Source organism: Diadema antillarum, unplaced genomic scaffold (assembly GCF_040938485.1).
Source record: "Diadema antillarum isolate AM-2024a unplaced genomic scaffold, OU_Dant_1.0 seq00001670_RagTag, whole genome shotgun sequence".
Classification (NCBI taxonomy): Eukaryota; Metazoa; Echinodermata; class Echinoidea; order Diadematoida; family Diadematidae; genus Diadema; species Diadema antillarum.
Genome location: NW_027272367.1, coordinates 306,711 through 333,296, shown reverse-complemented (window position 1 = coordinate 333,296; position 26,586 = coordinate 306,711). Strand labels below are relative to the sequence as shown.

At 38.0% G+C, this 26,586-nt stretch overlaps 1 protein-coding gene across 1 annotated transcript in view; it reads left to right on the top strand.

Moving 5' to 3' along the window:
- Positions 1-26,586, top strand: part of LOC139711556 (tolloid-like protein 2) — a 40,748-nt gene that overhangs the window by 8,244 nt on the left and 5,918 nt on the right. The window contains exons 2-9 of the mRNA XM_071623430.1: positions 16,191-16,317; positions 18,075-18,293; positions 19,114-19,311; positions 20,168-20,347; positions 20,994-21,041; positions 23,771-23,937; positions 24,313-24,496; positions 25,832-26,200. Coding sequence (XP_071479531.1) covers positions 16,191-16,317; positions 18,075-18,293; positions 19,114-19,311; positions 20,168-20,347; positions 20,994-21,041; positions 23,771-23,937; positions 24,313-24,496; positions 25,832-26,200 — 1,492 coding nt within the window. The remainder of the gene's footprint in view (positions 1-16,190; positions 16,318-18,074; positions 18,294-19,113; positions 19,312-20,167; positions 20,348-20,993; positions 21,042-23,770; positions 23,938-24,312; positions 24,497-25,831; positions 26,201-26,586) is intronic.

Sequence of the window (26,586 nt, the reverse complement as noted above, 5' to 3'; positions counted from 1 at the left end):
GGTTGATGTTCAAATACATAATTATCAAAAGCTGGTTTGAAATTAAGGCTTATACAGTCAAGTGATTATCAAAATTTCGAACTCATCAGCGTTTAAGCAATATCCTACAAAATTCAGTTTGAGATGATGGTGAGTTAATCACAAACTATTTTCAACTACCTCCTCTAAAATAAGGAAGCCGAATCATGTCTTTCGTCCATATCCCTGCATATTTACTGTCATGAAATTTACTGTCATCATGTCATCAACATCAAATTGTTTCGTGAATGACCGCTGCTCATTATGTACGTGCATGTAGGCCTGTATAAATATATATATATATATATATATATATATATATATATATATATATATTTAAATATATATTATACAATGCATAGGCCCTATACCATTCTCCCACGAATTTAACAATCTCCATGAGCAGCAAAACTTCCTTTTAAAAAGATTATTCTTTGCGACTCTGTTCAAGTCTGGAAATAATTCCTTTTGTTCCTCCATTTTCTAACAGGATAGCTAAGATTGTGTGCATGTAGGGCCTAAAAGACATCTCATCTATATTGTACTCTGTGTTCGTGAATAATCCATTTTCTTTTAGTTTACAACGGATGCAATTTTAGGTATTCAATGATTTTGTATCTCGGAGAAAGCCTTGTTCGTTTGACTTACCTTTACTTCAAAGGTCTTGTTTACCTTTGGGAGTAGTGATTTAAAAAATTTTCAGGATATGACATTTAATGCATAGGCCTATGTGTAGGTCTGTTGTACCACAAAACATTCTGTCACATGTAATTTTCGCCATAAAGCCTAAAATATAAGGAGATATCTGTATTTTTCTCAATAAACCGTAACTGTAGACGGTTTAGTCTGAAAACATTTTTATTATAACTTTTGTTCACATTATTTTTGTATATCTAACATTAGTAAGTAACATCGATTTTACCTATTCAAATTTTACAGTGGTTGTTTCTATCCCTTGAACTCACATTTTATAACTGGGCAATTCCACGGTAACTCGCGTTACAAATAATGGGTACATTTTTGGGATAATGTGCCAATATCTTTGTAATTGGTAAGATCTACAAGTTACTTTTTTCATGATGGGTTAAGTAGACATACACCAACTAAATGAATCCAAGAAGAAAAATAAAGGACAAACATGTTGGGATTCTTTGATCATTTAATTTCGGTAACTCGCGTTACACAAAAAGGACATGGTCAATTCTGTGAAGACCTATTTTTGGAAAGTCTCCTCATACTAGACAATCTTGATAAAAGTTTTCCTACCTTGATTTGATAGTAGGTTAGGACTCATAAATCAACAATATCAAAGTTGAGTAACAATGACCTGGAAAAATATAGGGAGCCTTTATGTCGGTAACTCGCGTTACGGTAACTCGCGTTACATTATGTCCACTAACACAGGGTGATACAAATTGATAACATACAATTGTTCTGATGGCACTGAATCTTGTGTTGAATATTCTGAGAGATGCTTATTTGTGTAGATAGTAAAATGAATAAATGTTACACAAATATTTCACTAATAAACCCTGTAGAAGAGTGCGTTTAAGACTAATAAGAGCTTCACTCCTCGTAGAGACCTTGAATATGTTTGAATATACATATATACTAGATGATTTAGGTGTATTAAGTGCATTGTAAGATTCAGAGTGTAAAGATGAAAAATGTTGAAAGTCTTTTTTAAACAAAACATAAAAGTATCAAACCCTATATACAAGTTTACAAAACAGCTTACAATCTTTCAAAAATTCAAATTCTGTCTTTGTGAGCAGTGAAAACTAGTACATTTCTTTGCAACTGATTGACAAAAAGACCAGTTCGTAATTCCACTTTGTGCATGAACAAAAAAAAGGTCATTTGTACCAACAGGCATTTTGGTTTGTAAATTCACTGAGATAAGCATCTGTGATGCGATGATTATTCATGCGATCCTTGTCTAAATGATGCTTGCCAGCACATCCACCTGACAGCAAGAATGGTATTTTGCAATATAAAATGAAATAAGCTGTTACTGCATTCAATACAAAACAGTGTAATGGATGCCTGCTAAATTATAAACTGATGGGAGTATTCTGATCCCCTGATCTAAAAGCAAATTCATTCTTTTTTTGAACAGAAGTTCCATAAATTGTTATGTCATACAAGCTTAAAATGCATTATGCTGCTTTGAAAACAAGTGAAGTGCCGAACCAACTGAGAAAAAAGAAAGGTCATTTGTACCAAAGTGTACATGAGCTACAGTGTAATTACGAACTGGCTTATTACCCAACATCGACGTAAATAACCACTGAATTGATCAGTGTTTTAGTAGTAGCCATGATAAAAAAGTCATGGGCGTACATACTCAAGCAGTATTCAAACTTACGACCTCCTGATCACAGGACAGGCGTCATCTCCACTAGACCACCGTGCTTTCACCCGACAACAAGTGCTGGTTCCAATCCTTATAGCATGCAGTGGGTACTGCGTAATTATTCAAATTCTTGAAATTCTTCCGTTGAGATGTTTTCATTGCAACTGATTGACAAATTGCCCTACATCAACGTTAATAAGCTCACTGAATTGATCAGTGTTTTATTAGTAGCCATGATAAAAAATCATGGGCATATACATACTCGAGCAGGATTCGAACCCACAACCTCCTGATCTCCGGACAGGTGCCATCTTCAGTAGACCACCGAACAAGGATTAGAACCAACACTTGCTGTGCTTTATAGCATTCTGTAAAAAAAAATCTGTAATACTGATGCAGTAAATTCAAACGATAAATTTAATGGTCTCATTCACTGCTGGATACAAGTACACATGCAGTGATTTAGCCAGGCTAGACTCTTCAATGTGGCATGTGATCAGTGGCCTTGATGCTAATCACAGTTTATTAGGCTGCCCTCCTTTGTTTCAGTCCAGCATAGTGTGTATAACACTGCATTTGATTGTTTTCACCACAATCTAGCTCAATTAAGTGCTAAAATTTGCTTATGCTGAGCGAAACTTGTGTTTATAGTTGGTAACTCGCGTTACATGCCGGTAACTCGCGTTACAAAGTAACTCGCGTTACACTTTTCGTTGACATTTTTTAATGTGATAACAGTGTTTATTCAAGTCAACATCCTGTGTACAGTATAAGGGTTTGATGAATTTAGAAAATTATGATTCCCAACAAATTACCTCCACTGCTTCCTTCAGAATAAAAAATATTTCTTGTTTCGGTAACTCGCGTTACATGGCTCAAGGGCTGAACTTTCATGTGGTGATTAGAATTTTTTGAAGGTGGCATAAAAATTTCCTCATGGGAGACTAAAGTAGAACTAATTTGCTTCTTTAAAATAAATAAATTGAAGTGCTAGCAGAATTTTTCTATTTAAAAAATTATATTAAGTTAAGCATGCATTTTAGCAATTTGGATGACGGAAAAATTGTCTTCAACATTTGTAGCTGTTTCTCGGGAAATATTTGACCGATTGATATAATTCCTTGAGTTTCTTTAACTTCAATATATGGGTAATACATAATGAGTAATTCTTTTGCAATATGATAAAGTTGAAATTTTAGTGCCATGTCCACATTCCCATGGAATTGCCCAACTATTTTAAAGCACTAATGCTGGGTTTTTGTTTAATCTGCAAATGGTAAAATACGCCTAGTTTGATATAGGAAAAGTCGACTGGATGATAGACTAAAATTTCCTTCTTATTTTCAGCCCCAGTGGATCCCCTGCTGACTGAAAATGAAAACATACATAGAGCTCCATGATTATATCATAGGTTTGTGTATTTACATACAGTAAAGTTGATGTTGAAACGCGTTGACAAGTAGTGGAAAATCCAATTATTGACCTCTAGGTCAAAACATTTTGACATTTGTTAAACCTTGTGAATATATTACCCCACTATGTTTACCTCGGGATCACGATGTAGTGTGAAGCCGTGCTTCTCAACCAGTGGGCCACAAAGCTCTCGCAGGTAGGCCGCGATCTACCCCCCCCCCCCACCTCCCCCCCCCCCCAAAAAAAAGAAGAATATTTATGTTCGATCTTTAAATGTAACTGGGTCTAAAAAAAAATGTAGGTGCCAAAGGGGCCTCGGGTTTAGAAAAAAAACTACAACAAAACAAAACAAAAAAGTTTGAAGAGCGGATGTGAAGGATATGTGGGATTCAATCCTTCAAATTAGAAAATCATACAGGTTTAAAGGTACACTTAGGAAGACTGAAGGTGAATACTCACAGACAAAGGTCACTTGGTTAGAAGCAGATAAAAAACGTCAACTGGTTAGGCTCTCATGGTATTATTTGAGAAGTAAGATTGTAATAATGAAAGGCGAAATTTTGTCAAAGATAGCTGTACTCAGAAGTGTCCTTTTCGACTGCAGACTACGAGTGTCATTTACTGCCATAACATTGTAAACTTTGTAAGTATAATTCCCTTAAACTGCACATTACTTGAATATGAGACCGTTCTGAAGCAAATAATTTTCACACAACAATAGATATATAATGTACTCTTAAATGAATCCCACAAGAATTGGAACAATCAACTCCCAGCATTCCCACTGATCAGTAACTAGCCATCCCCTTTAAAATGTATTTGATATGAATTACAGTCAGGTACAGTTTGGAGGAAAATGAAATACCTAAAAAATCAATACACTTCAAAGAAAGAGAAAAACATTCTCTACCATATACAGTACCATTTAAAAAATGACCACCAAAAAAAAAAATGGTTTAGAAATGAGAAAGATATGATATCTTGTTATTTTACATTTTTCGGAAAACATTTCTTGACTAGTCCTCATGAATATTGAAAAGGGAGTGTTGATGATGTCATTCCCTCACATTTTTTCCTGTATGCTGATTATGAATTCTTAAAAAATATATATTTTTCAGCTGAAACAACTAAAACATTTCCACACCAAGATATATCAGAGTTAACATTTGTTCTTTTTTATTTTGGGAGATTTTAAGACAGGTTTTATATTTATACAGCTGAAATATGAGATTTTTGTCATTTCTGTAGGAAACCTATAGGCCTATATGATATGAATAAAAAATTGTGAGAGCATGACATCGTCATATTCCTAATATGAATATTCATAAGGACTGGTCAAGAATTTTATTTTTCCTTCCTCGAAAATTTTTGAAATTTCGAAATATCATACCTTCCTTATTTCTTTTCCCATTTTTCTCATTTTTGTATAGTTTTCTAGGGAATATTTCCTCTTTCTCTATCAAAAAAAAAAAAAAAAACTCATTTGGGGGATGTATTTCCTATTTAATGAATTGACAGCTAGTGAGAAAAACGAATACTAATGAATGGTCAAGGATTCATTTGACTGAAATTAAGGAGCAGTGATTAAAAAATGTTGGAATTATTACATTGACGTAGTATCATAAAACATCTAAATTTGGCAATAAAGCAGCAAATATGAGGAGGTATCACTTATTTTCTCAAAAAACCATAACTGTAGAAGTTTTATTCTAGAAACTATTCGAATAAAACTATTGTTTACATTGTCTCTATTCAAAAAGTACTTAAAGGTACTGTTTTTCATTGGGGACCGTGATTTAAACATTTTTTCGAGATATCACATTTGGTGCGTATGTGTAGGTCAGTTATCCTACCATATAAAAATTTTGCGAGAAAGCCTTAAATGTTAGGAGATATCATTATTTTTCTCATTAAACCATAACTGTAGGCAGTTTAGTCAAGAAACAAGTACAACTATTGTTCACGTTTTGTGTTTTTAAAGATACTCAACATTGATTATACTGATTCAAATTTTTACATTGGTTGTTTCTATTCCTGACTCATATTTAAGAACTATTTTGAAGCACTAAAGCTGGGTTTTTGTTTCATCTGCAAATGATAAATAATGCCTTTAACATTGATAATTCTGACTAACATTCTAACTATCACTAACTAGCACTAAGTCTGGGGTGGGTGGTCATCTGCAAACTAAATGATGAATAGTGGCTTTAGGCTGTGAATAGTATTTCCAGCCATATTACAAGATATGGAAATGTTCGTGTGAATGTTAGTCAGTGTGGAGGAAAGAAACACATTATTTCATTAGGAGAAGTAGGATAGAGATGAAGACAAAGACCATCCATCCCGGTCGATTGAGATCTATCAAGGTCAGCTTACATCACAACGTGAAGGATGGTCACGTACTTCGAGTGCGTGGGACTGGGCTCCATCTCCTCCTGGAATCTCTTGGTGTGTTTATTGGACGAAGCTCAACTGGTATCGTTAAAAAACTCTGGCAGTAAAGAGACCGCTCGGTGAAAAAGTAAGGCCACTGTTCTTGGCACTCTTTCTCTTCGCCCTGTGAGCATTTGATTGAAGTCAAAGGTCGAATGATAAAGTCGAGAAAGTTCATGGCAAATCGTGTGTTCTTATAGAAGGAACGAGCCATCTTTCCCCGCCATCTGAGAGAGAAAGTTTGTACATGTTAAGATACTTGTATGATGCCTGAGAGTTTCACGGTCACATGACCCTTGACTCATACAAAATCTTATTGATTCAACAGAAGTTAAAAGTATCAACATTGAAACAAATGTCTTAGTTTCTCGGATATTAAATTATAGACGTACTTCCCGAGACTTGTTGAGCGAAGAGCTGTCTCATGCGGTATATTACACACGGCGGGAAAGCTTCAGCACACCACTGTGATTGCATAGTTTCACGTTTTCGTTTGAACCTTCCTGAAATATACGTTGTGTGATCAGTGACCCTTCCCGCACTTTTTATTTCCAAGGACTGAAAGATCGTGTGAAGCTCGGGAAATTTGTCAGGAAACATTTTGGAAACTCTAAACCTTTCTCTAATTTTTGAAAACAGAAACAAAGCAGCAAACATGTCCAAAGTTTTGTTTAAAGAAAGCTTGATGCAAGCTGCTCACGGTGAGTGGTCGGTGTGCAGACGAGGCTGCTGATGATTTTTAACACTTTTTGTATGTTTTGATTTTTTACACATTTTTTTTTTATTTGACACCATTGTGCGTCTTCCCCATTGCCAATGTAATCAGGAAAATCAAAGACACACGCACACACACACACACACACACACACACACAAAAAAAAACTTTGACAATTTAAGCTGGGTATTAGCTCTTCCTATCATCAATGCATCTGAGTGCTGACAGTCATGTGCTGAGACTAGTAGAGGGAATGGTTTTGGTCCGACCATAGTCGATGCTATCTCTCCCATTCAGTGTCTGAAGTTAGATCAGTGGAGTTGCTGGGTTCGTTTCAAACTTTCATGTTACATCCACTATGGCTATGTGAGGAACTTTGGAGAGACCGATCAACTGTAAATGTTATTTCCATCGCATCGCTATTAGTTGGGATTTGCCCATTGATTCGGGTAGAAGTACATCCTAGGCGTGTCATGGGAGGGAATGATAAACGAGAATGACAGAACCAACGTTCATCTGCCCATTAAGTTATTAAAATCTGCATCCTTCGTCATTAAACGTCATTAGCAATGATAGCATGTAGGCCTATAGTACTTTTCCCTGCTATTTGCCTTTCTATCATCCCACTCCTGTGCTAGTATTTCCCCTCACGCATACTACACAGAAGAAACGTATAACTTAAAATTGATCAAATGTTTTTGTCAGTCTTGATTTGTGACATCGGCCATATCACAGTCCTTGAAAAAAAAAAATGATTTCATACCACTTCCGGTTACAATTGAGTGATCTCTTCGTGACGTACTCTTGAAATGAGTGTCAGACTTTATGGAGATTTTAAAGGGACTGTGCAGTACTGGTTGAGGTGGGGATTCATGTTTTGGACATTCCAAAGTGAGATAATGAGAAACCTCTTATATTATGAAATATGAAAGAGCATCTAACTTTAAGAAGAATTCAACGTTTATTTGATGAAAATTGGTTTTCAAATGGCTGAGATATTCAAAAAAGTGATGATGATAATAAAAGGCGACAGGCCACGCCTTTTTTATTAGGATCTCTTTTTTCACCTTGTTTTGGGATATCTCAGCCATTTCCAAACCGATTTTCATCAAATAAACTTGTGATACCCCTTAGAAATGCATGCTCTTTGGCATCTCATAGAGTGGTTTCTGAATATCTCACAAAACGTTAAAAGCTAAATCCTCACCTCAACCAGAACTGCACACACCCTTTAATCTCTGGCTACAATGGAGTTGTAAACTCGTTCTTTCTCTGCGTAAGCGGACTTCATCAAGGCCTTTGCTGTGCCGGGTTCGCGGTCCATCGGGAAGTACACCTACACTATAATGAATTATCCGGGGTGACCGATCCAAGATAAGCCCCATCCACGTTTAGGAGTTATCGGTTTTTTTGTCGGAAATGCATGCGGAAATTGATTGTATTTCCCACCTTTTTCACATAGCAAAGAAAAGAACAGACAACCAAACAAATAAACAAATAAACAAACAAATGAAAACAAGGCACTTTGCTTCAAATGAAGAGCTTGAATCTCCATCACACAGACTGCCATGCCTGAACAAATGACCGGAGCGCGACCCCGGGGGGGGGGGGGGGGGGGGGGGCGTTCGTGTGTGCACACCATAGAAATCAGGGAGGTGGCACCTCCCTGATTTGACGGCGTGTTTTATCATTTATACAACTGTGTTATGATGATCATTATCATCATCATCATCCATCATCATCACCATCATCATCATCAGTATTACAGTTTTTGTTTGGCCTTGTGCTGCTTAGTGACAGATTGTATCGTCCCGGAGAGTGCAGTGCGTTTGATATATCACTCTACACTCTACATTAACAGCGTCTGTATCTTTTTATTCAATAGTCAAAACTTCTGTGTAAATAACCCAGCTGTACGGTGTTCTTGAAATGAGATGCTTATTTCCCAAGCGTTCAACTCCTACCATATTGCAGTAAAGGTGATGATAAAAAGTGAAATACTTCACAGTGAGTTAAATCTGCGTGTGAATACCTCCTCACCAGGTACAGGCAGATTCCATTATATTTATCATTACGTAAATGAGCTTTGTCAGTTTGATAGCTGGTCTATTTTTCTGCACCGCCTGCTCGAAATTCCTCTATGCAACATGCTAAAAAAAGAAGAAATTCACATAAACGATCGAGTAATGCTAGAAGTTTGTGTGATATATCCAATATGGAAAACAACGACATGATAGCAAACGGAAATCAGACTACGGAATGACAAATTTTAGATTGCAATAACATGAACATTTCAAGTCATAGCGCTTAGACCATTAAACTTGATTTCAATTGGGCCATGGGTGACTCGTGAGGACCTGTGGAGGGTAAAAAGACTTTCCGCCCGTTTCGCCCAAGTCATTTGTAACGTTAATTGTCAGAAACTGGCCTCAAGCAGGGCCAGATGTTTTTACTTTTTCCAACCACAGGTAGATTTTATGGATTTGCCTGTCCGGTGTATCAAGGTCATTTCCATATGTACCAGGGTAGACTGGTTCACCCAGGGAGGTTCATGTCTCACCTCCCTGGTTAACTGGTGTAGACAACATACAATGTGGACAACGCCTAGTTAAAGAGTTGAAGAGGTGAAAGGCGGTTCTTGCGTACACAGGGAAAAAGCCAACCAATCTACCATGAACTAGCTGATCTATGACTCTATAAAACTGAGAGCATGGTAAACAGAAAGTATCTTTTATACTGGATATTTTATACACATTTCTTCATAGCAAACCGGAGATCATCTCGCTGTCCCTCTTCGGGACACATGGTACGAACATCTACCTAGAGCCAATAAAGAAACAGTCAACATGAATTTCAAAGGACCAGAGAAAATCCGTCGCCCCACGCGAATTTCGATTTACATAATACAATTAGTGAACTTATAGAATTAACACATATTTATGTCCATCAGGGGGTAGACTTTTTCTTCAACTTCGTCAATTTTTCGACTTGTGCGAGGTAGATGAGCTGGACCGTAGTTGCAATAGTTTCCTATGTATAAAGGAGGTTATGATACTTAATTTAGCCGGTGTCGGTCTGTTTCTTGTTGTTCGCCTGTCATCAGGAGACTATGACCAGCGGAAAAAAAAAAACAACAAAACTATAAAGGGATATTAATGAAAGTTTAACGGTAGGCTTGTTGTCGTATAAGGAACAGGTGATTGGTTTGTGACGCTGGTGGTGAGCCGGATCTTGATCCGGTTCCAGAATATGCATGCACATGACGGCGTTAGTGACTTTAGCCTTGGTGGAGGTTTGTCCTCTCCGAGTGAACTCTTTCAGACGTCCGAGAGCCCATTACTCCCCTACGGCTTCCCTTTTCTTCTTCACTTTGTCATTTGTCACAACTCATTTGTCGGGCTGGTTGCTTTCCTCGTGGGAAAGTCAGCGATTTTCTTGTAGCTCACTAGAAATCTGTATGATCATTGTAGCTCACTAGAAATCTGTATGATCATTGGCTGTTTCCGAGTTGTATTTCCTCCTTTAGGTGAACCTGGTACCGACGAGGGAGCATTAGGCCCTGATGTGATGTTAACACGGTTGATAGAATACAACAGATACGTGACCAGAACCTCGACAGTAGATTTAGGCAGTGACTTGATTTCAAAGAATACATACTGTAAATGTATTTTTATTCCTCCACCACGAAGTGGTGCCGGAGTCATTATGTTTTCGGGTTGTCCGTCCGTACGTATGTACGTCTGTACGTCCGTACGTCTGTACGTCCGTACGTACGTCCGTCCGCATTCGTTTACGCGATAACTTGAGTAATATTGACTTGAATTTTACCAAACTTGGTCCAAGTATAAAGTATGATGGGCAATTACCTGATTAGATATTGGGTGAAATCGGCTTAAGGCCAAAGGTCCAAGATCAAGGTCAAATCCTAGAATTTATCTGTTTACGCGATAAATAAGAACTGGATTAAGCAAATTTCACCAAACATGGTCCAAGGATGACGTATGATGGGGCAATAAGTTCAGTAGTTCATTAGTGAAATTGGAAAGAGGTCAAAAGTCAAAAGGTCAAGGTCAAATGCTAGAAATGTTGCTATTTCCCCCACATCTATGCAATGCCCGAAGGTATTTTCTTGAATTTGAAACTTAGTGTTGACATGTACTACTGCGTTAAGATTCTCCAGAGAGAGTTTCATGTCACAAGGTCAAAGGTCAGGTGAAAATGTTACAATGTCACTTTTCGTTCAAATGGTTCAATGTATCTTCATGGAACTTGGTACATACGCATATGGGTCAATAGTCGGGGGTCAAGGTCAACTCTTAAAATTTCACAATTTCCCTCATACTAGTATTTATGCAATGCTTGCAGGATTATTTTTAAAACTTAATATATAGGACACCCTACATGTATTACCTAATGGAGATTCCCCGGGAAATTTCCTGCCAGAATGTCAAAGGTCAAAGGTTAAAGGTCAAAGGCCAGGCTAAAGTGAAAAAAAAAATCTATTTTATGCTGTTATTTGCAGTTTTTCTTCATACCTTGAAAATTACTCAATGCATAAACTTATAAAAGGATCGGTCAAAAGTCAAGTAAAAATCCTCAATTTCCCAAATAGGCCTACATTATACAGTCTGCACTCTTAGACAATTATAGCAAACCTAGTTCAAGGAAAGTGAACAGTCAAGATATTTCTGACAAACATGTCATTTCAGTATTTTGCCAGTTATGTGAAACTGTCATCACACATTGTGAAGACATTGTACTGTACACCTATTGGGAGAATCATGCATTATGGCGGAGGCATACCAGTCGCCATAGCGACATTTCTAGCTTTTTTCTTTTGGCAATTTCGCCATTTTCTCGCGAGAGAATAATCTATCTGCTTTGGCTTCCAGCGAGAGCATGGCACCGCCTGACATCAGCAGGTATAAAGGGCAAATGGTCGAGACACGCGTGGGACCGCCTTCCCGCCCCGTGGAGAGAAAGGTCTGGGATGGCCCAGAAAGTGCAAGCTAAGGGTTTACCTAGTCGTGACCTTTCGCTCTTCCTAATGGAGCGTGAATACCTCATCGTCTAGCCCATCATTTTCTAGGAATATTTCAAGGTTAACTTCTTCCGCCCAGTTCGTTTGTTTGTGAGAAAATACAGCTTCCTCCATTTGGAAGCATATTCTGATGGATAGAGGAAATTACAAATGTAAGCAGGTATTTCGTTTTAGATCATTGCAAATCACGTCTGAAGATGCAGTCTTATCCACGGTTTCACAAATAAACATGTTATCTCCTAGAGGCCCCCAATTTTTACCAGTAGAAATCTATTCTTTGACTGCCAAACAAGTGTACTTCTGATGTAGTGTTTACATTGAACTTTGTATTATTTGCGACTATACTACTAAAATACTGAATAATCGATGCTTATTTACGTCGAAAGTTGGCATTGTTATCTTGTTTTTCTTTTCGTTCGACATTAACAAGGAAATGTTCAAGGATTCAATTCAAAGGGGAATTTCCGTTGATAGTTAGTCTGAAAATTGATAGTTTTTGAAGCACAACAATGAAAATGTGATCAGAAAATAGGATTAATACTGAGGAAATTATGAAATTTTGAATATTCACTTATTTTGCAAAATAGCTGCTATTAATAAGCAAATGAGTGAACTGATGATGTCGTCACCTTACAATTTTCCATTAATCGTGTTGAAAAGAAATGACAAAATTCAATTTTTCTGCTCAAAGATTGTCAACATAATGTTATTTCTGAAAACAATCATCTGTCAGATGTGTTAGGATTTGAGACTGGAGCATAATTACGTTTGAACAAAAGAAAAGAACAAAAACGAAATTGGGAACTTTAATGATTTTATGTACAAACAAGTTGTGAGACGATGACATCTTCAACTCACTGTTTGCATTATATCATAATTTTTGAATGTTCAAGAACTGTGTTGAGAAATATAGAGAAGCAATTTCAGAACTTCATAACTTCCTAATTTTTTTAAAAGATTTTAATAAAATTTTCAATGTTGCATTCATGAAATGTTATCAAGTCTTTTTAGCTCTCTTGAGCCGAAGGCTCAAGTGAGCTATTGCGATCGTTCTTCGTCCGGCTTTCGTCGTGCGTCGTATACGTCGTGCGTCGTCCACTCGTGCATAAACTTTTTAGATTTTCATCTTCTTGGAAACCCCATGATGGATTTTCACCAAACTTGGCAGGTGGCATTCCTAGGGGGTTGGGATCTCAATTTGTTCAAATGGGCACCAGGCCCCTCCTGGGAGGGGGAGGGGGCGCAGGGGGCCCAAACCCCCTAAATTAAGGAATCTTTAAAAATCTTCTTCCCTAGAACCAGAAGTGATAGAGCTAAGTTGATACTCTGAGCTAGTACATTGATGACTGTAGTTTCAAGTTTGTTCATGGCAGATCCAGGCTGCCCCCTTGGGGCCCAGGGGAGGCCCAAGTGGTACCTAAATTGTACATTTTCATCTTCTTCTTGAAAACAGGATGGATTTTCACCAAACTTGGTAGGTAGCATCTCTAGGGTGACAGGATCTCAATTTATTCAAGTGGGCACCATGTTCCCCCTAGGGGCCCCAGAGTGGCCCCAGAAGACCCCACCCCCCCCCACCCCCAAATTGAAAAATACATAATTTAAACCCTTCTCTAGAACCAGAAGTGATATCGCAAAGTTAATACTACAACTTAGTACATTGATGACTGCAGTTTCAGGTTTGTTTTTGGCAGAGCAAGGGGTGCCCCTCTTGGTGCCCGGGAGGGGGGGGGGGGGGGCAAATGGGGCCTAAATTGTATATTTCCATCTTCTTGAAAACCCCACGATAGATTTTCACCAAACTTAGCAGGTAGCGTCCCTAGGGGTATAGGATCTCCATTTGTTCAAATGGGCACCATGCCTCCCGGGGCCCAAAGGGACCCACCGCCATTGAGGAATCTTTAAAAATCTTCTTTTCTAGAACCAGAAGTGACAGAGCTCAAATTAATACTATGAGTAAATATATTGATGACCGTAGATTCAAATTTGTTCATGGCAGGCCCAGGATGCCCCCCCCCCCCCTTGGAGCCCGGGGTGGAGGTTCCAAAAAATGGCCCTTAATTGTACATTTTCATCTTCTTATTTAGAATGCATGCTGTAATTTTCACAAAACTTGGCAGGTATTATCACTTTGGTAGTAATATTCACACAAATGGGTACGATTCCCCAACTGTAGGGTGGGGGACATAGACAAAAAACAAGCAAACAAATATACCAACTTAAAGAATCTTTTCAAATCTTCTTTTCTTAAATTGTAAACTATATGTACTGCGTGGAAGGTAAACTTGCGATACTCGGGTGAGCGCGAGACCCCCCGGTTCTCTTGTTTTTCGATTAAGTCTCAACTCTTCCGTAATTCCCCCTTTAAGAATATGCCGCTCCATACTGCAACATATGCTACGACATCTGTCGATGCTGGTTCAGTACACGACATACAATACAAGTGATTACTGCTTTGGGCAGAAATGCAAAGCTAAACGTAATCGCGGCTGAGATTAAGAAAAACAGGATTCTCTCTTAGCTCCAGGTTGATATAATGAGGAGACCCATTACAGGGGAAATCCAGTCCAAATATACGTTAGTCATAAGAAAGAGTCCAGGAAACAGTTCTTGAACAGTCAATATGAATATATGCAAATGGCAAAGTGAGCATGTCGTCCCCTCACAAGTGGCCATATAGTTTGTACATAAAATGTTGAAATTTCCAGTTCTTCATTCAAACGCAATTATGCCCGAGGGGTTAATCCTGGTATATCTATTAGTATTTAATCACTATTCTGAAGTATAACATTTAAAGGACAAGTTCACCTTCATAAACATAAGGATTGAGAAAATGCAACAATATTAGTAGAACACATCAGTGAAAGTTTGAGGAAAATTGGACAATCGATGCAAAAGTTATGAATTTTTTAAATTTTTGTGTTGGAACCGCTGGATGAGGAGACTACTACAGCTTGTGAGTCATATGCGTACAACAGTATAAAGAAAATGTAAAAGAAAATTCAACATATTTTCACTTTTTTCGCATAATAATAGAGCACTTGACTTGCCTCTTTCTAAAGGCAGGGGGAATAATATTATCCATAACATTTGTCGGTAACGAGTCAGGGGAATGTGTACTTTTTTCAAAAGATGGAATTTTGTGAAATTCTCTTTATATTTTCCTTACATTGTTGTACGCATGTGAAATCTAAGTTATTCATACACTGCAGTAGTCTTCTCATCCAGCGGGTACTGCACAAAAACTTTAAAAATTCATAACTTTTGAACGGATTGTCTGATTTTCCTCAAACTTTCAATGATGTGTTCTACTAATATTGCTACATTCTCTCAATCCTTATGTTTATGAAGGTGAACTTGTCCTTTAAGCAGGAATAACATCGTGTTTCAACCTTCAATGGCAAAAACATTGAATATTCGTCATTTTCTTTTTGTACGCGATCAATGGAAAACTGTGACGGTATGACATCGTTGGCTCACACATTTGCACATTTCATATCCACTGTACAAGAACTGTTTTGCAGAAATTAGCAAAAATTCAATATGTCGTAACTTCCTTGTTTTTCATCCGATTACAGTCAAATTTTTACCCTTGAACTCGTACTCGTTTTTTTTTTTTAATCAGACTAACTTATATTTGGACTGAATTTCCTCTTTGAGGATGTAGGCCGTTAAAAGGGACTGTACAGTACTGGTTGAGGTGAGGATACAGCTTGTAACGTTTTGCGAGATATTTAGAAACCACTCTATAGGAAATGTTAAAGAGCATACAATTCTAAAGGGAATGAAAAGTTTATTTGATGAAAATCGGTTTTGAAATGACTAAGATATTTTAAAACAAGGTAAATCAAAGAGATCCTAATAAAAGCCGTGGCCTGTCAATTTTATTAGGATCGCTTTTTTTTTTGGATATCTCAGCCATTTCAAGACCAATATTTATCAAGTAAAAGTTGAATCCTTCTTGAAATTACATGCTCTTTCCTATTTCATAAGAGTTATCTCATTATCTCACAAAAAACAACGTTATGGTAAACCTGAATCCTCACCTATAGCCCCTTTACCCTCACCGACGTCAGAATTAGGAGCAGCCTACTTTCGTCAAATGAGATTGGTGTAAACACAATTATCCTCATATTCACTCTTCTTGGTGTGAGTGTTTGCAACCCTCATTGAATATTTCTCGCTCCACTTTTTTTGTCGTTTTATAATCTCAGGACAAGATAGATGATGACATCTTCCAATCAAAATCGAGAACGAAGCGTCAATCGGTGACGTCATACAAGGAAACAAAGCAGCAGTTAAGATTACTCAAAGTGCGTATGGACGATATTCAAATTTCACGTGAGTAGCCCTATTTTGTTCTGAATTTCCAAGAATTGTTGGCGTTTTCCATCTATAAGTGCTGGATTTATTTACTTTTCCTCTTTTTCCCCCACTGAAATACACCCATCGTTGATGACAAGATACAAGTGTATCTTAATGTGAAGGCTAAATGTAGTTAATGTGCAGTTAATATCCTATGTGCCTTTATGTTTTTACCCCGTGACGTTCTACTTTCTGTTGTGTTAATGTGCAACCATGATTTCTTTTTTGCAAGAAGAATGTTCAATCAGTGCTGTGGATTCACTGTCTCAAAGCAGGTGAATCTACCTTGTCATGTTTTTCTCAGTGATATGCCCTTCATCTACATCATGTATAAAAGCTCTTATGTCTTGTCCTTATCACCTGCAAAATAAATGACACTTGGGCTCAGCATGCAAGCTTGTATGCTTGGATGGAAATGAGGGTTAGATTGCTGTGGCCGATCTGATTTTTCAGTGGGCATTTGAAATCGTACACTGTTTATAAGTCGGCAGCACTAGAAGTCAGATAGAGATGTCTACGTTTTATCTGCGCTTCACCTGATGAAAAACTTGGCTTTACCTGACTTGGCACCTTTTTAAAGATCCTGTTTACCTTTGGGAGCTGTGATTTAAAAAGTGTTCAAGATATCACATTTGTTGCTTATGTGTAGGTCTGTTGTATCACAAAACATCCAACATATATATTTCTTTTCTTTTTTTTTTTTTTGCAATAAAGCCTTAACCCTAATCAGGTTGGGGGGGGGGGGCGGAATCCGCCCCCCCCCCCCTCGACGTTTCGCGCAATATCTTCGCAGCGCGATAAGCTCCCGCCGCGATGTTTCATGACTTTTTTTTTCAAGTATCGCGCAACTTTTGAGACCAAAATTGTTGCGCCCGCGCGTACCGTTTTGACGCGACGCCCGTTCGTGTCAACCCCAAAATCGCTCCAAAACGTGATTTTGTGTACAAATCCAATTCAAATTGTGTTTTTTTCAATTAATTCACATAAAAATTCATATCTTGACTTAGAATGGACGAAATTAATTTATTTTAGCATAACAAAGCTTCGAAAAATGTCTGTGACAAATTTTGGCCTAAAAACCAAACAAAAACAAGAGGTCGAAAAACAAAGAAATACATAAGAAATTCAAAAAACAATCAAATACATAAGAAATTAGTTTCGATACAGATTTTTTTTATCCTATGTCTCAGGAGAATGATACAAGAAACATTTTTAAAAAGAAATTAGCTTAATTAGAGCATAATTAAGTGATTTAGAGCCCAAAACTGATTTTATGCATAAATTACAATAATTAATTAATATAAAATATAAGAAAAAAATTTCGGAGAAAGCAACCATACATTTTGATAGTATACGTCGCGGGCGTCGCGTGTGCCGATTTTCGGCGCGATCACGCGTTCCATAGGCGAGATCTGAAGGGGGGGGGGGGCGGAATCCCCCACCCCCCAGATATAGCATAGCCAAAAAAGCCCAGCCTGATTAGGGTTAAATATAAGGAGATATCAGTATTTTTTTTTTCATTGCCATAACTGTAGACGGTTTATTCTGGAAACACTTTTATTATAGCTATTTTTCACATTTTGTGTACTTAAAAAAATTAACATCGATTATACAGATTCCAATTTTTACAGGGGTTATTTCTATCCCTAGCTAACTCACATTTTAGAACTATTTTAAAGCGATAATGCTTGGTTTTTGTTTCTTCTGCAAATGGTAAATTATGCCTTTAACAGCCTGTGATCCCGAGGACGTGTTAAAGGGCGTGCAGTGTCCAGAGGAAGACAAGTGTATCAAATGGAGCCAGGTTTGTGACGAGGTGCAGGACTGCGGTCTACCACAGCTCGGAGAGTGTCTCAACCAGACTGTACAGCAGTACCGGATTGAACGCGAGGACCTGTGTAACGGAGATGAGAACAGGGAATGGTGTGATCTCAAAAGGCACATTCCACGAAGTACGTCCACCCCCCCCCCCCCTCCCCACTTCTATTTAGATACTTTCTTAATCCTCACGGCTCTAAGACTAAAATGTGATTTTTTTTCTTTTATCATCATTAACCAATTGTAACAAAATTAAACAAATTGAAGAGAAAGTACATACGAAAATTGTGCACTTTATTTATAAGTGGTAGCAGGCGTTGTTTGCAGTAGAAAAAAAAATGTAGTTATATGCGGTATGCAATTAACTTTTACCCTTTCTGATCATCGTTTCTTCATAAATAGTGTCTCTATCAGTTTGATTTAAAGGTTGTAGTACAGTAAAATATCGCCAGTCAGTTTTGCTTAAAAAGTACATTAATGTCTCTTAAATACATGATACCGTACTATAATATAGTCTAGCCATTCTATTCTACACTATAGACTGCATGACAACTATAAAATGTGAAAATGTTACCCCCGGTCAAATCTTTATCAATTGCAGCGATTGTGAGATTACTAAAGAGCTATCGTCATTTAGAATTAGATACACACTTCAGGATTAACAAAGTACCACAAGGAATCACATGTAGCATTCAAACTGATAATATGTCAGTGAAAGAATTAACAAAGATCATATCAAAAAGATCCTAGCATAAGCAAAATACGCAGACGTGTGTGGTAATAATGACTGAACTACTCACAAGCACAACTATTTGTCGAACCAAACCATCGCTGCAATCCTGATAACAGAAGCAATAGAAACAATTCAACAGTGACAGAAACTGACATCACTAAACTATCACAGTATTCATAGTGACCGGTTCCAATCTTTCAAACCACTCTATCCTTGACCAGGATGTGGAGAGGACATTGACCTTTCCCAGCAGAGTGGTAACAGGACAGCTCGTATTGTGTCTCCCAACTACCCCCGCCAGTACCCCAGCGATATCTTCTGCTACTGGATGGTGAAGACGTCCGAGGGAGGAAGCCTCAGTGTCTCCTTCAAGAAGTTTGATACGGAGCCCAACTATGACTTCTTCAGCCTGGGAGTAGGTAATTTACCAAGATGTAGAGCCATGGAGGTACCTCCTTGGTAAAGCCTTGCTAGATTTAAACATCATGCTGACGAGGTATACAGTCACAAATATTTCGTTGGGTAAATATTGTAAAACCATGATCGCTTAGAGAAACAAACATCTTTCTCTACTCACGAAGAAACAAAAAGATAACTAATTTGGGGGGCAAATTATTTGAAGTATAGGGCCCCAATTTTTCTCTCTTTCTCTTCTTTCTTTAAAACACAACAACAACAACAACAACAACAACTAATTTACCGTGTTAAACTTTATCGCGTCCAATGCAATCGGTGCAGTTGCTGAAGCCGATCCAGGAAACCTTCTGCTTCTTTCTTACACGACTGCCTTGTGGATGCTAGGTCGTGGCAGGGTTACTACAGAAGGGACTATAGAAGCCATGATGAAAGAAAACCTGTTATGAAAATCACAAGCTTACACAGAGTGCTGCAGCCTCTTCGTTTGATTGCATTGAGCGCCATGTTAGCCGTGTTTGCATTGTTATATACAAAGAACATGTGATGAGTTTCAAGGAAGTGGGATCCAAACTTTGGCTGTAATGATTTTTTCACCTGTACCTTATCTAGGAATGTCCGCTTATGATTTAATGTCATAGGAAGTGAAGAATAATATACTTTAATGCACCGAAATGGAAAAACACTTGATTTATGCAGAAAGGGGTAAAAGTGTTTGGGGTCACTGAATTGTATTCAAATGAAGATGCGCTGCCATGCAATGCACGCCGACAAGGCGTATGCTCTCAAAAGCTGCTGACTGTTATAGAGATTTTCTTTTAATCGATAGTACCATAATGCCATCTTTGGGTTATCTTACAGGCGCGAAGGAGAACGAGGAAGAACCGTCAAGTTACCTGATCTACAAGCATAGTGGCCCTGAGCTACCTGATCCAGCCAGTTTCCGTATCCAGGGCAACCAGCTGTGGATTTCATTCAAGAGTGATGACTGGGACAACTACTCCGGGTTTGAGATCCACGTCGCAGACACTTCCGTCTTTGGTAACACGTGGTCCATTTTCGTCCAATAGATAATGAGAAAGAAAGAAATACACTGTGCACTGACCTGTTCTCAAGCTCGCTTTTTGTGGATTGGAACCCTGCCTCCAACAACACACCTTGTTTTGACCAAACTCGGAACAAAGGATTATTTTATCCCATCAGTGTTACCATCTCAATTACGTCATTCATTGAAATGAGAACTCTTCCTACTTGTTAAAGTTGTTTTTTTTAATAAATGATGTATATTATTAAACACACATACACATACACCTGCAAACTAATTCTGTTGGGAGGAGTTTTCTTTTTGTTTCCTAAAAAAAAAAAGAAGAAACTTTATTCAACCTTGTATTGTGTGAACTCCTGGTAATTATGACGTATGGAAAATGGGAGAGCATTCCTTTTATCAAGATTTCCTCAATTTCATATTTTTTACTGAATTTTAGGATTGGATGAAAGTGATTATTTTGAGAAAAAAATGATGAAGATGACTGTATAGGTGATTATCCGAAAATAGATTGTAGTGACGATAGCTATAGGGGTGTTTGACGACTGAGTATTAATGACTCCTTAAAATCGTTAATAATTGCAGATATCAATCATGCTAAAAGTTTCGACAGATTGTCTTGAATTCCTCATGCTCTTTCAGATCCAGGGAATGTTGCGAAGAGCCCCTTCCCCGACGCAAAAAATACCAGTGAGTATACAGTACTGTAGCTATATGATTATGAAAGCACGTAGCGAAGCACTTTCAATCTCGATTGCAGAATCCATAAGCAGATGAACTGGGTAATGAAAGGTTATACATACACAAGCTTCCCTTATTCAGAATTTTTCAGGTTTTTTCGCTGTTTTCGAAAAGATGTATTTTGGTCTATAGGGGCTTACAGCGATATGATTACATTATCATGCTCTTGTTGAACTTTCGTGAAGCCATTTTAAATCATTATGCTGCGAAAGCTATGCTACGATTCTTAAGTTACGTGGTAACATCTCGTGATTTAGTATTACTTCCTTGCACTCGGTTTAAGAGTCATTTTAGTGCTAAATATTTTCATCTAACAAGAGGTTTTCACGTATTCCTCAGATGACGTTCGTCTAACACCAGCTACTCCACGTGAGTCGTCAAGGCTCGTCCTTGTGATTTAAAGGGTTCACAGGGCCTGTTACACAGACAGACGTTACGGTCAGACTGTAATCTCGATATAATATCCGCTGATCCCGTGGAAGGTTAATGCTCACTATCACCGCCCAGTGTTAGGGACATTTTTTTTTTTTCCGTCAAGATTATTCTGTTTACTTACCATCCAAACCAGACTACAGTCCACTCCCGTTATAACGAAATTCCGATTACAACGAAGTCAAAAGTCAGGCCGCAACGTTATCCACTCTATGTATTTTTATTAGGTGATCCGAGTATCCTCTCGGATCACCTTCTGTATCTGTACTGAATCTTTCTTCTTTCTTTGTTTCTTTCTTTATTTCTCCTCAAAAGTTGTGCAGAGGTTAGCTCAGAAAGTGCATTGCATCTCAATGTCAAACTTATACCATATATGTATCATGTCACAAAGACGACAGCGCAAGTAAAATCATAGTGATCAGTCGACCGTGACGTCACTATGACGTCATTATATGAAAACACATTTTCATGCATATCTCATTAATGGAATGGAATATTTCAATGAAATTTACGTCACATATATTTCAAGTCAAGCGAATTCTACTCATATTCTCAAAATTCATTTTTATTTCAAAACGCGCGCGTACGCGCGCGTTGAAATATTTGTATGCTCAAATCGAGCTCAAAATTTTTTTGCACACGTTTCAGACCATTTGGAGCATTTTTTGAAAAATTGAAAAAAATGGACGGACGCGTACGCGCGCGCACATATTCGCACGCACAGCTAATATGAAATAGAAATTTTCAATTTTTTCACACGGTTCGGATGTCCAAAATGTCAAGGAATATTTCTACCAAGTTTCAAGTCGATCCGATTCAATATGACGTCATACGGGCCCGTCAAATTCAAAATTCCGCGCGTGCGTCAATTGGGATACACAGTGCAACTATGCCAAAAAACCGCCAATTCTAAATCGGATTTTACTCGTCAGGATGGACGGTGACCCCCCATTTTCTTGACATATTCTGAAAGATGATGAGTTGTACATGTCATCTGATGGGCTGGCTATGCTGACAAAATGATCAAAAAATATCAAATTTCTTAATAAAGTAAAAAAAGTAAATTTTCAAAATGACGTCATCAAATTTCAAGTTTACTCGAGCATATCTCACTTATCCTTTGCCAATTTTCACCTAAATTTCAATATGTTGTAGCTTATGAAATGTTCTTTCATGAATGTAATTACACAATTTTGATTAGATGACGACATCACCTCGAAAAAATGGATTGAAGGTAACCTTGTCAAATTTGACCAGTTTACGTGTAATCTCTATGGGAGTTCAATTTTTATGGAAATGAAAATTGACATGACTATCTTTATCGAGCACTAGCTCACTTATGCTTCGGTGAATTTCTCTAAGATTTTAATATGTTGTAGCAGAGACGTAGGGCTATCGTGAATGTGCCCTTCGTTTTTTCATACGTTGTCGGGATCACGTGAAAAAACTTGGTTGAAATTAAAGCTTATCTTCGATGTATTGTAATATTTCTTTCTTTTTACAACTTTATGTGCAATAACTCAAGAAAAACATACCCTATCACCACCATATTTTGCACATGTTTAGTTCATGTCACAAACATTATTTCATAAAATAACAACTACTTGATCAGACGCCATCTTGGGTATGTAAATTAGGGTCAAAGGTCATAGATGTTTCATCCTGTATCTTGGTGAATACATGTCTTATGTTTCCAATATTTTGCACACGTAAAGACCATGTTACAGGAATCATTTCATAAAATAACCACTTTTTGCTCAGATGCCATCTTGTCTGTGCAAAGTGGGGTCAAAGGTCACATGTACTTCTTTTTCTATCTTCGCTATGACGTATTATCTCTATGGGAGGGAATTTTTTAGATGTGAAAATTGACATGACTCTCTTTATCGAGCACTATCTTACTTATGCTTCGGTGAATTTCTCTCAGATTTTAATATGTTGTAGCTGAGACTTTGCACTATCAGGACTCGAATCATTGATTAAAAAAAATCGGATCACCTTAATTTGTCAGTGATGACAAATTACAATCTCTAGTTGTTTGTTTGTTTTTTTTTTTTGGTTATAACGAAATTTCGATGTAACGAAAGAAAACTGCCGGTTCCAAGGACTTCGTTATATTGGGAGTCCACTGTATAAACAATGGCTTTTCATGCAGTCCAATCTGATCAACGTCCTACTAACAAAGATGTTGGAGTTGTGAAATGACCTCTACATATCCTATATCGTTCTTTGGCTGCTATTGACAGGTTGCGGGGGTAGAATCAGGCTTGATATCGATGGCGAAGAGACCATTACCACGCCCAATTACCCGGAGAACTATGGCAACTACTTTCAGTGTGACTGGGTGATCCGGATCGTCCCTGGACGCCGCATTGGAATCTCATTTAAGACCTTTACCCTGGAGACTAATCAGGTGGGGTCATCCTTTCCCTTGTTCGCGGGATTCAATTTATAGCATTCACTGTAATGAGAGGTTCGGAGATTCTGCTGTCTCAAGAACCTGCTTCTTTGAATTGTTTTTGTTAACAAACTTCTGTAGTTGGTGTAAATCAAATTGTTAAGTGTTGGATGAACAAACGATATGAACAAAAGTATGTTGTTGAACACTTGCACTTAAAGTTTCTGTTAATGTACATTATTTTCCGTGTCCTTTATTTTCTTTTAGCTATCCCTATCAATCCCTTTGTCTATCGCTGTACATTCCAGCCACCATAACGATTGTGCATGTAAAGGTAAAGCAAGTTATGTATACATTCCTGTCTAAGTAAATCCATTCTAACTTTCTTAGGACTTCGTTGAGATTGGTTCGGGTGGTAACCCCGGTACTGATGCCATGACCAAACTGACGGGTCGCTCCGTACCAAGCAAGGCGGTGCTGGTTGAAAACAACGTAGCTTGGATCAGGTTCACCTCTGACCCCGCCAACACTCGGCGTGGATTCATGGCCGTTGTCAGAGACCAGCCTTACAATGGTGAAGAGTAGAATCGTGATATTGTAACACAATGAGCAGAGTTAAATTGGCAAGCAAACATTCATGTGTCGCTCAGATTATTGCGTGTTCCCCGTTTTCCCTCTCAGCATGCAGGAAGGTGAAAGAGAGACCCTTCCCACCTTTCAGCTCTCAGTTTACACAACGATCAAAAGTTGGCTTTCCCACAGGAATCATCAGCCAAAAAATGTTCCAAGGCGATATGACGAAGTGAAAATATAAAAAGAAAAAAAACCTCGTGTAATGTTGAGGCAGCAGAAACAGTGAAAATACGGAAGTGGAGCGAAACCTTACCTCATGCTCCCTTGACACGCTTTGTTGTAGACAAGTGCCCACACAGCTGTGAGATATTTCTTTTTTTTTTCTGGTAGTAGGCAACTATGATTTCAGAGGATAAAAACTTCTATTTTTATGTGAATCTAAGAGTACTGTTAGCTTTTCTCATGCTAAAGGTTTTAGTGGCAAACTTTTCACCTTTTGGTGTTACAGTGCATTCCTATTTCATGTTTGAGCTGGCTGTTAATAAATATAGTAATGTCGTACGAACAGAATGTAATGGGATAATCAAAATTAAAGGGATGGTACAGTTTTGGTGGAGATGAGAATTGGGCTTTTAACTTTTTGCGAGATACCAAGAAAAGACTTATGATATAGTACAGAGCATACCATTTTAGGAGGAATTCAAAATTTATTTGATGAAAATCGGGTTTGGAATTACTGAAACATCCAAAAACAAAGTAAAACAAAGCAATCGTAATAAAGTGTGGGTCCCACACTTTATTAGAATTGCTCTTTTTTTTGGATATCTCAGCCATTTCAAAACCAATTTTCATCAAATAAATGTTGAATTCCTCATGGAATCACATGTTCTTTCATATTTCATAAGAGTTTTGTCATTATCTCACCCAAAAATGTAAGAAACCTGAAATTAGGTCTCAACCAAAACTAAATTATAAACCTTAAATAAGAAAGAGTACAATTTCCACATGTTCACGTATCAGTGACATAAATAGCAACCACATGTTAATCGAATGTTAAGCGAATAATATGTAAAGTCTCACGTTGACCTTGATATAACAAGTCTCGAGTAAATTTGCTTTGGACATGACACAAACAGAAAATGACAGTAAGGTCTATCATTAGAGCATCAGCATATTTTTGTTATGTTATATAATATCATAATAATATCGGGGAACTGACGTCAACAATATCGCACTAATCATTTGAAGGCGTCACTTCACCTTCCACACAAATCTGGCATGATACTATACATTGGTATAAACGAGCACTTTCGGTTTCTTGTCACGTGCCTTTTAGGATGCGGAGGTGAAATCGCGATTCCACGAGATGGTTCCATCGTGGTCGCCTCTCCACTCTTTCCTGACCTCGGCTACCGTATCAACCTCAACTGCATCTGGAAGTTTACGGGTGACCCAGAGAGGCTTGTATCAGTTGTCTTCAAAGAGTTCTCAACGGAGAAAAAATACGACACTGTCAGTGCTGGCATCGGGCCGTCGCCTGCCCGCGATGGCTCCAATTACGTCATCCAGAGCCACAGTGGGAATACCCTACCCGATCCAGCCGGCTTTGACTCGCCCACGAACGAGGCGTGGATCTACTTCCGCTCAGATGCATCGGTCATCGATCGTGGATTCAAAGTGGAGATTTCAGACACTTCCATTATTTGTACGTTGTTTGGAGTCTACTTATTAACAATAAACTCCGTGCACCTTGCTTTGCCTTTTTTCTGAATGTTTTCTTCCATTTTCTTTCTTGTTTTCATCTTCAGGTGTCTGTATTTCTTTTTACTCGTCGTTATCTTTTTCCGCCTCTTCTCTTCCTCATACTCTATGGCCCTTCATCCTTCTCTATTTTCTCTCTGTAAACCTCTTCTGATTTCTCTCTCTCAATTCAATAATTGTTTTATTTTGTTCTCTCTGACAAGGTGATATCATTCGGGCTTTGTGAGGAGATGTCTATGTTCAAATCGATTTCAAATTTTAACCATATATTTCAACTGAGGTCTTCACAATCCATATGTCAGAAACCTCCGTAATCCCCCCCCCCCCATC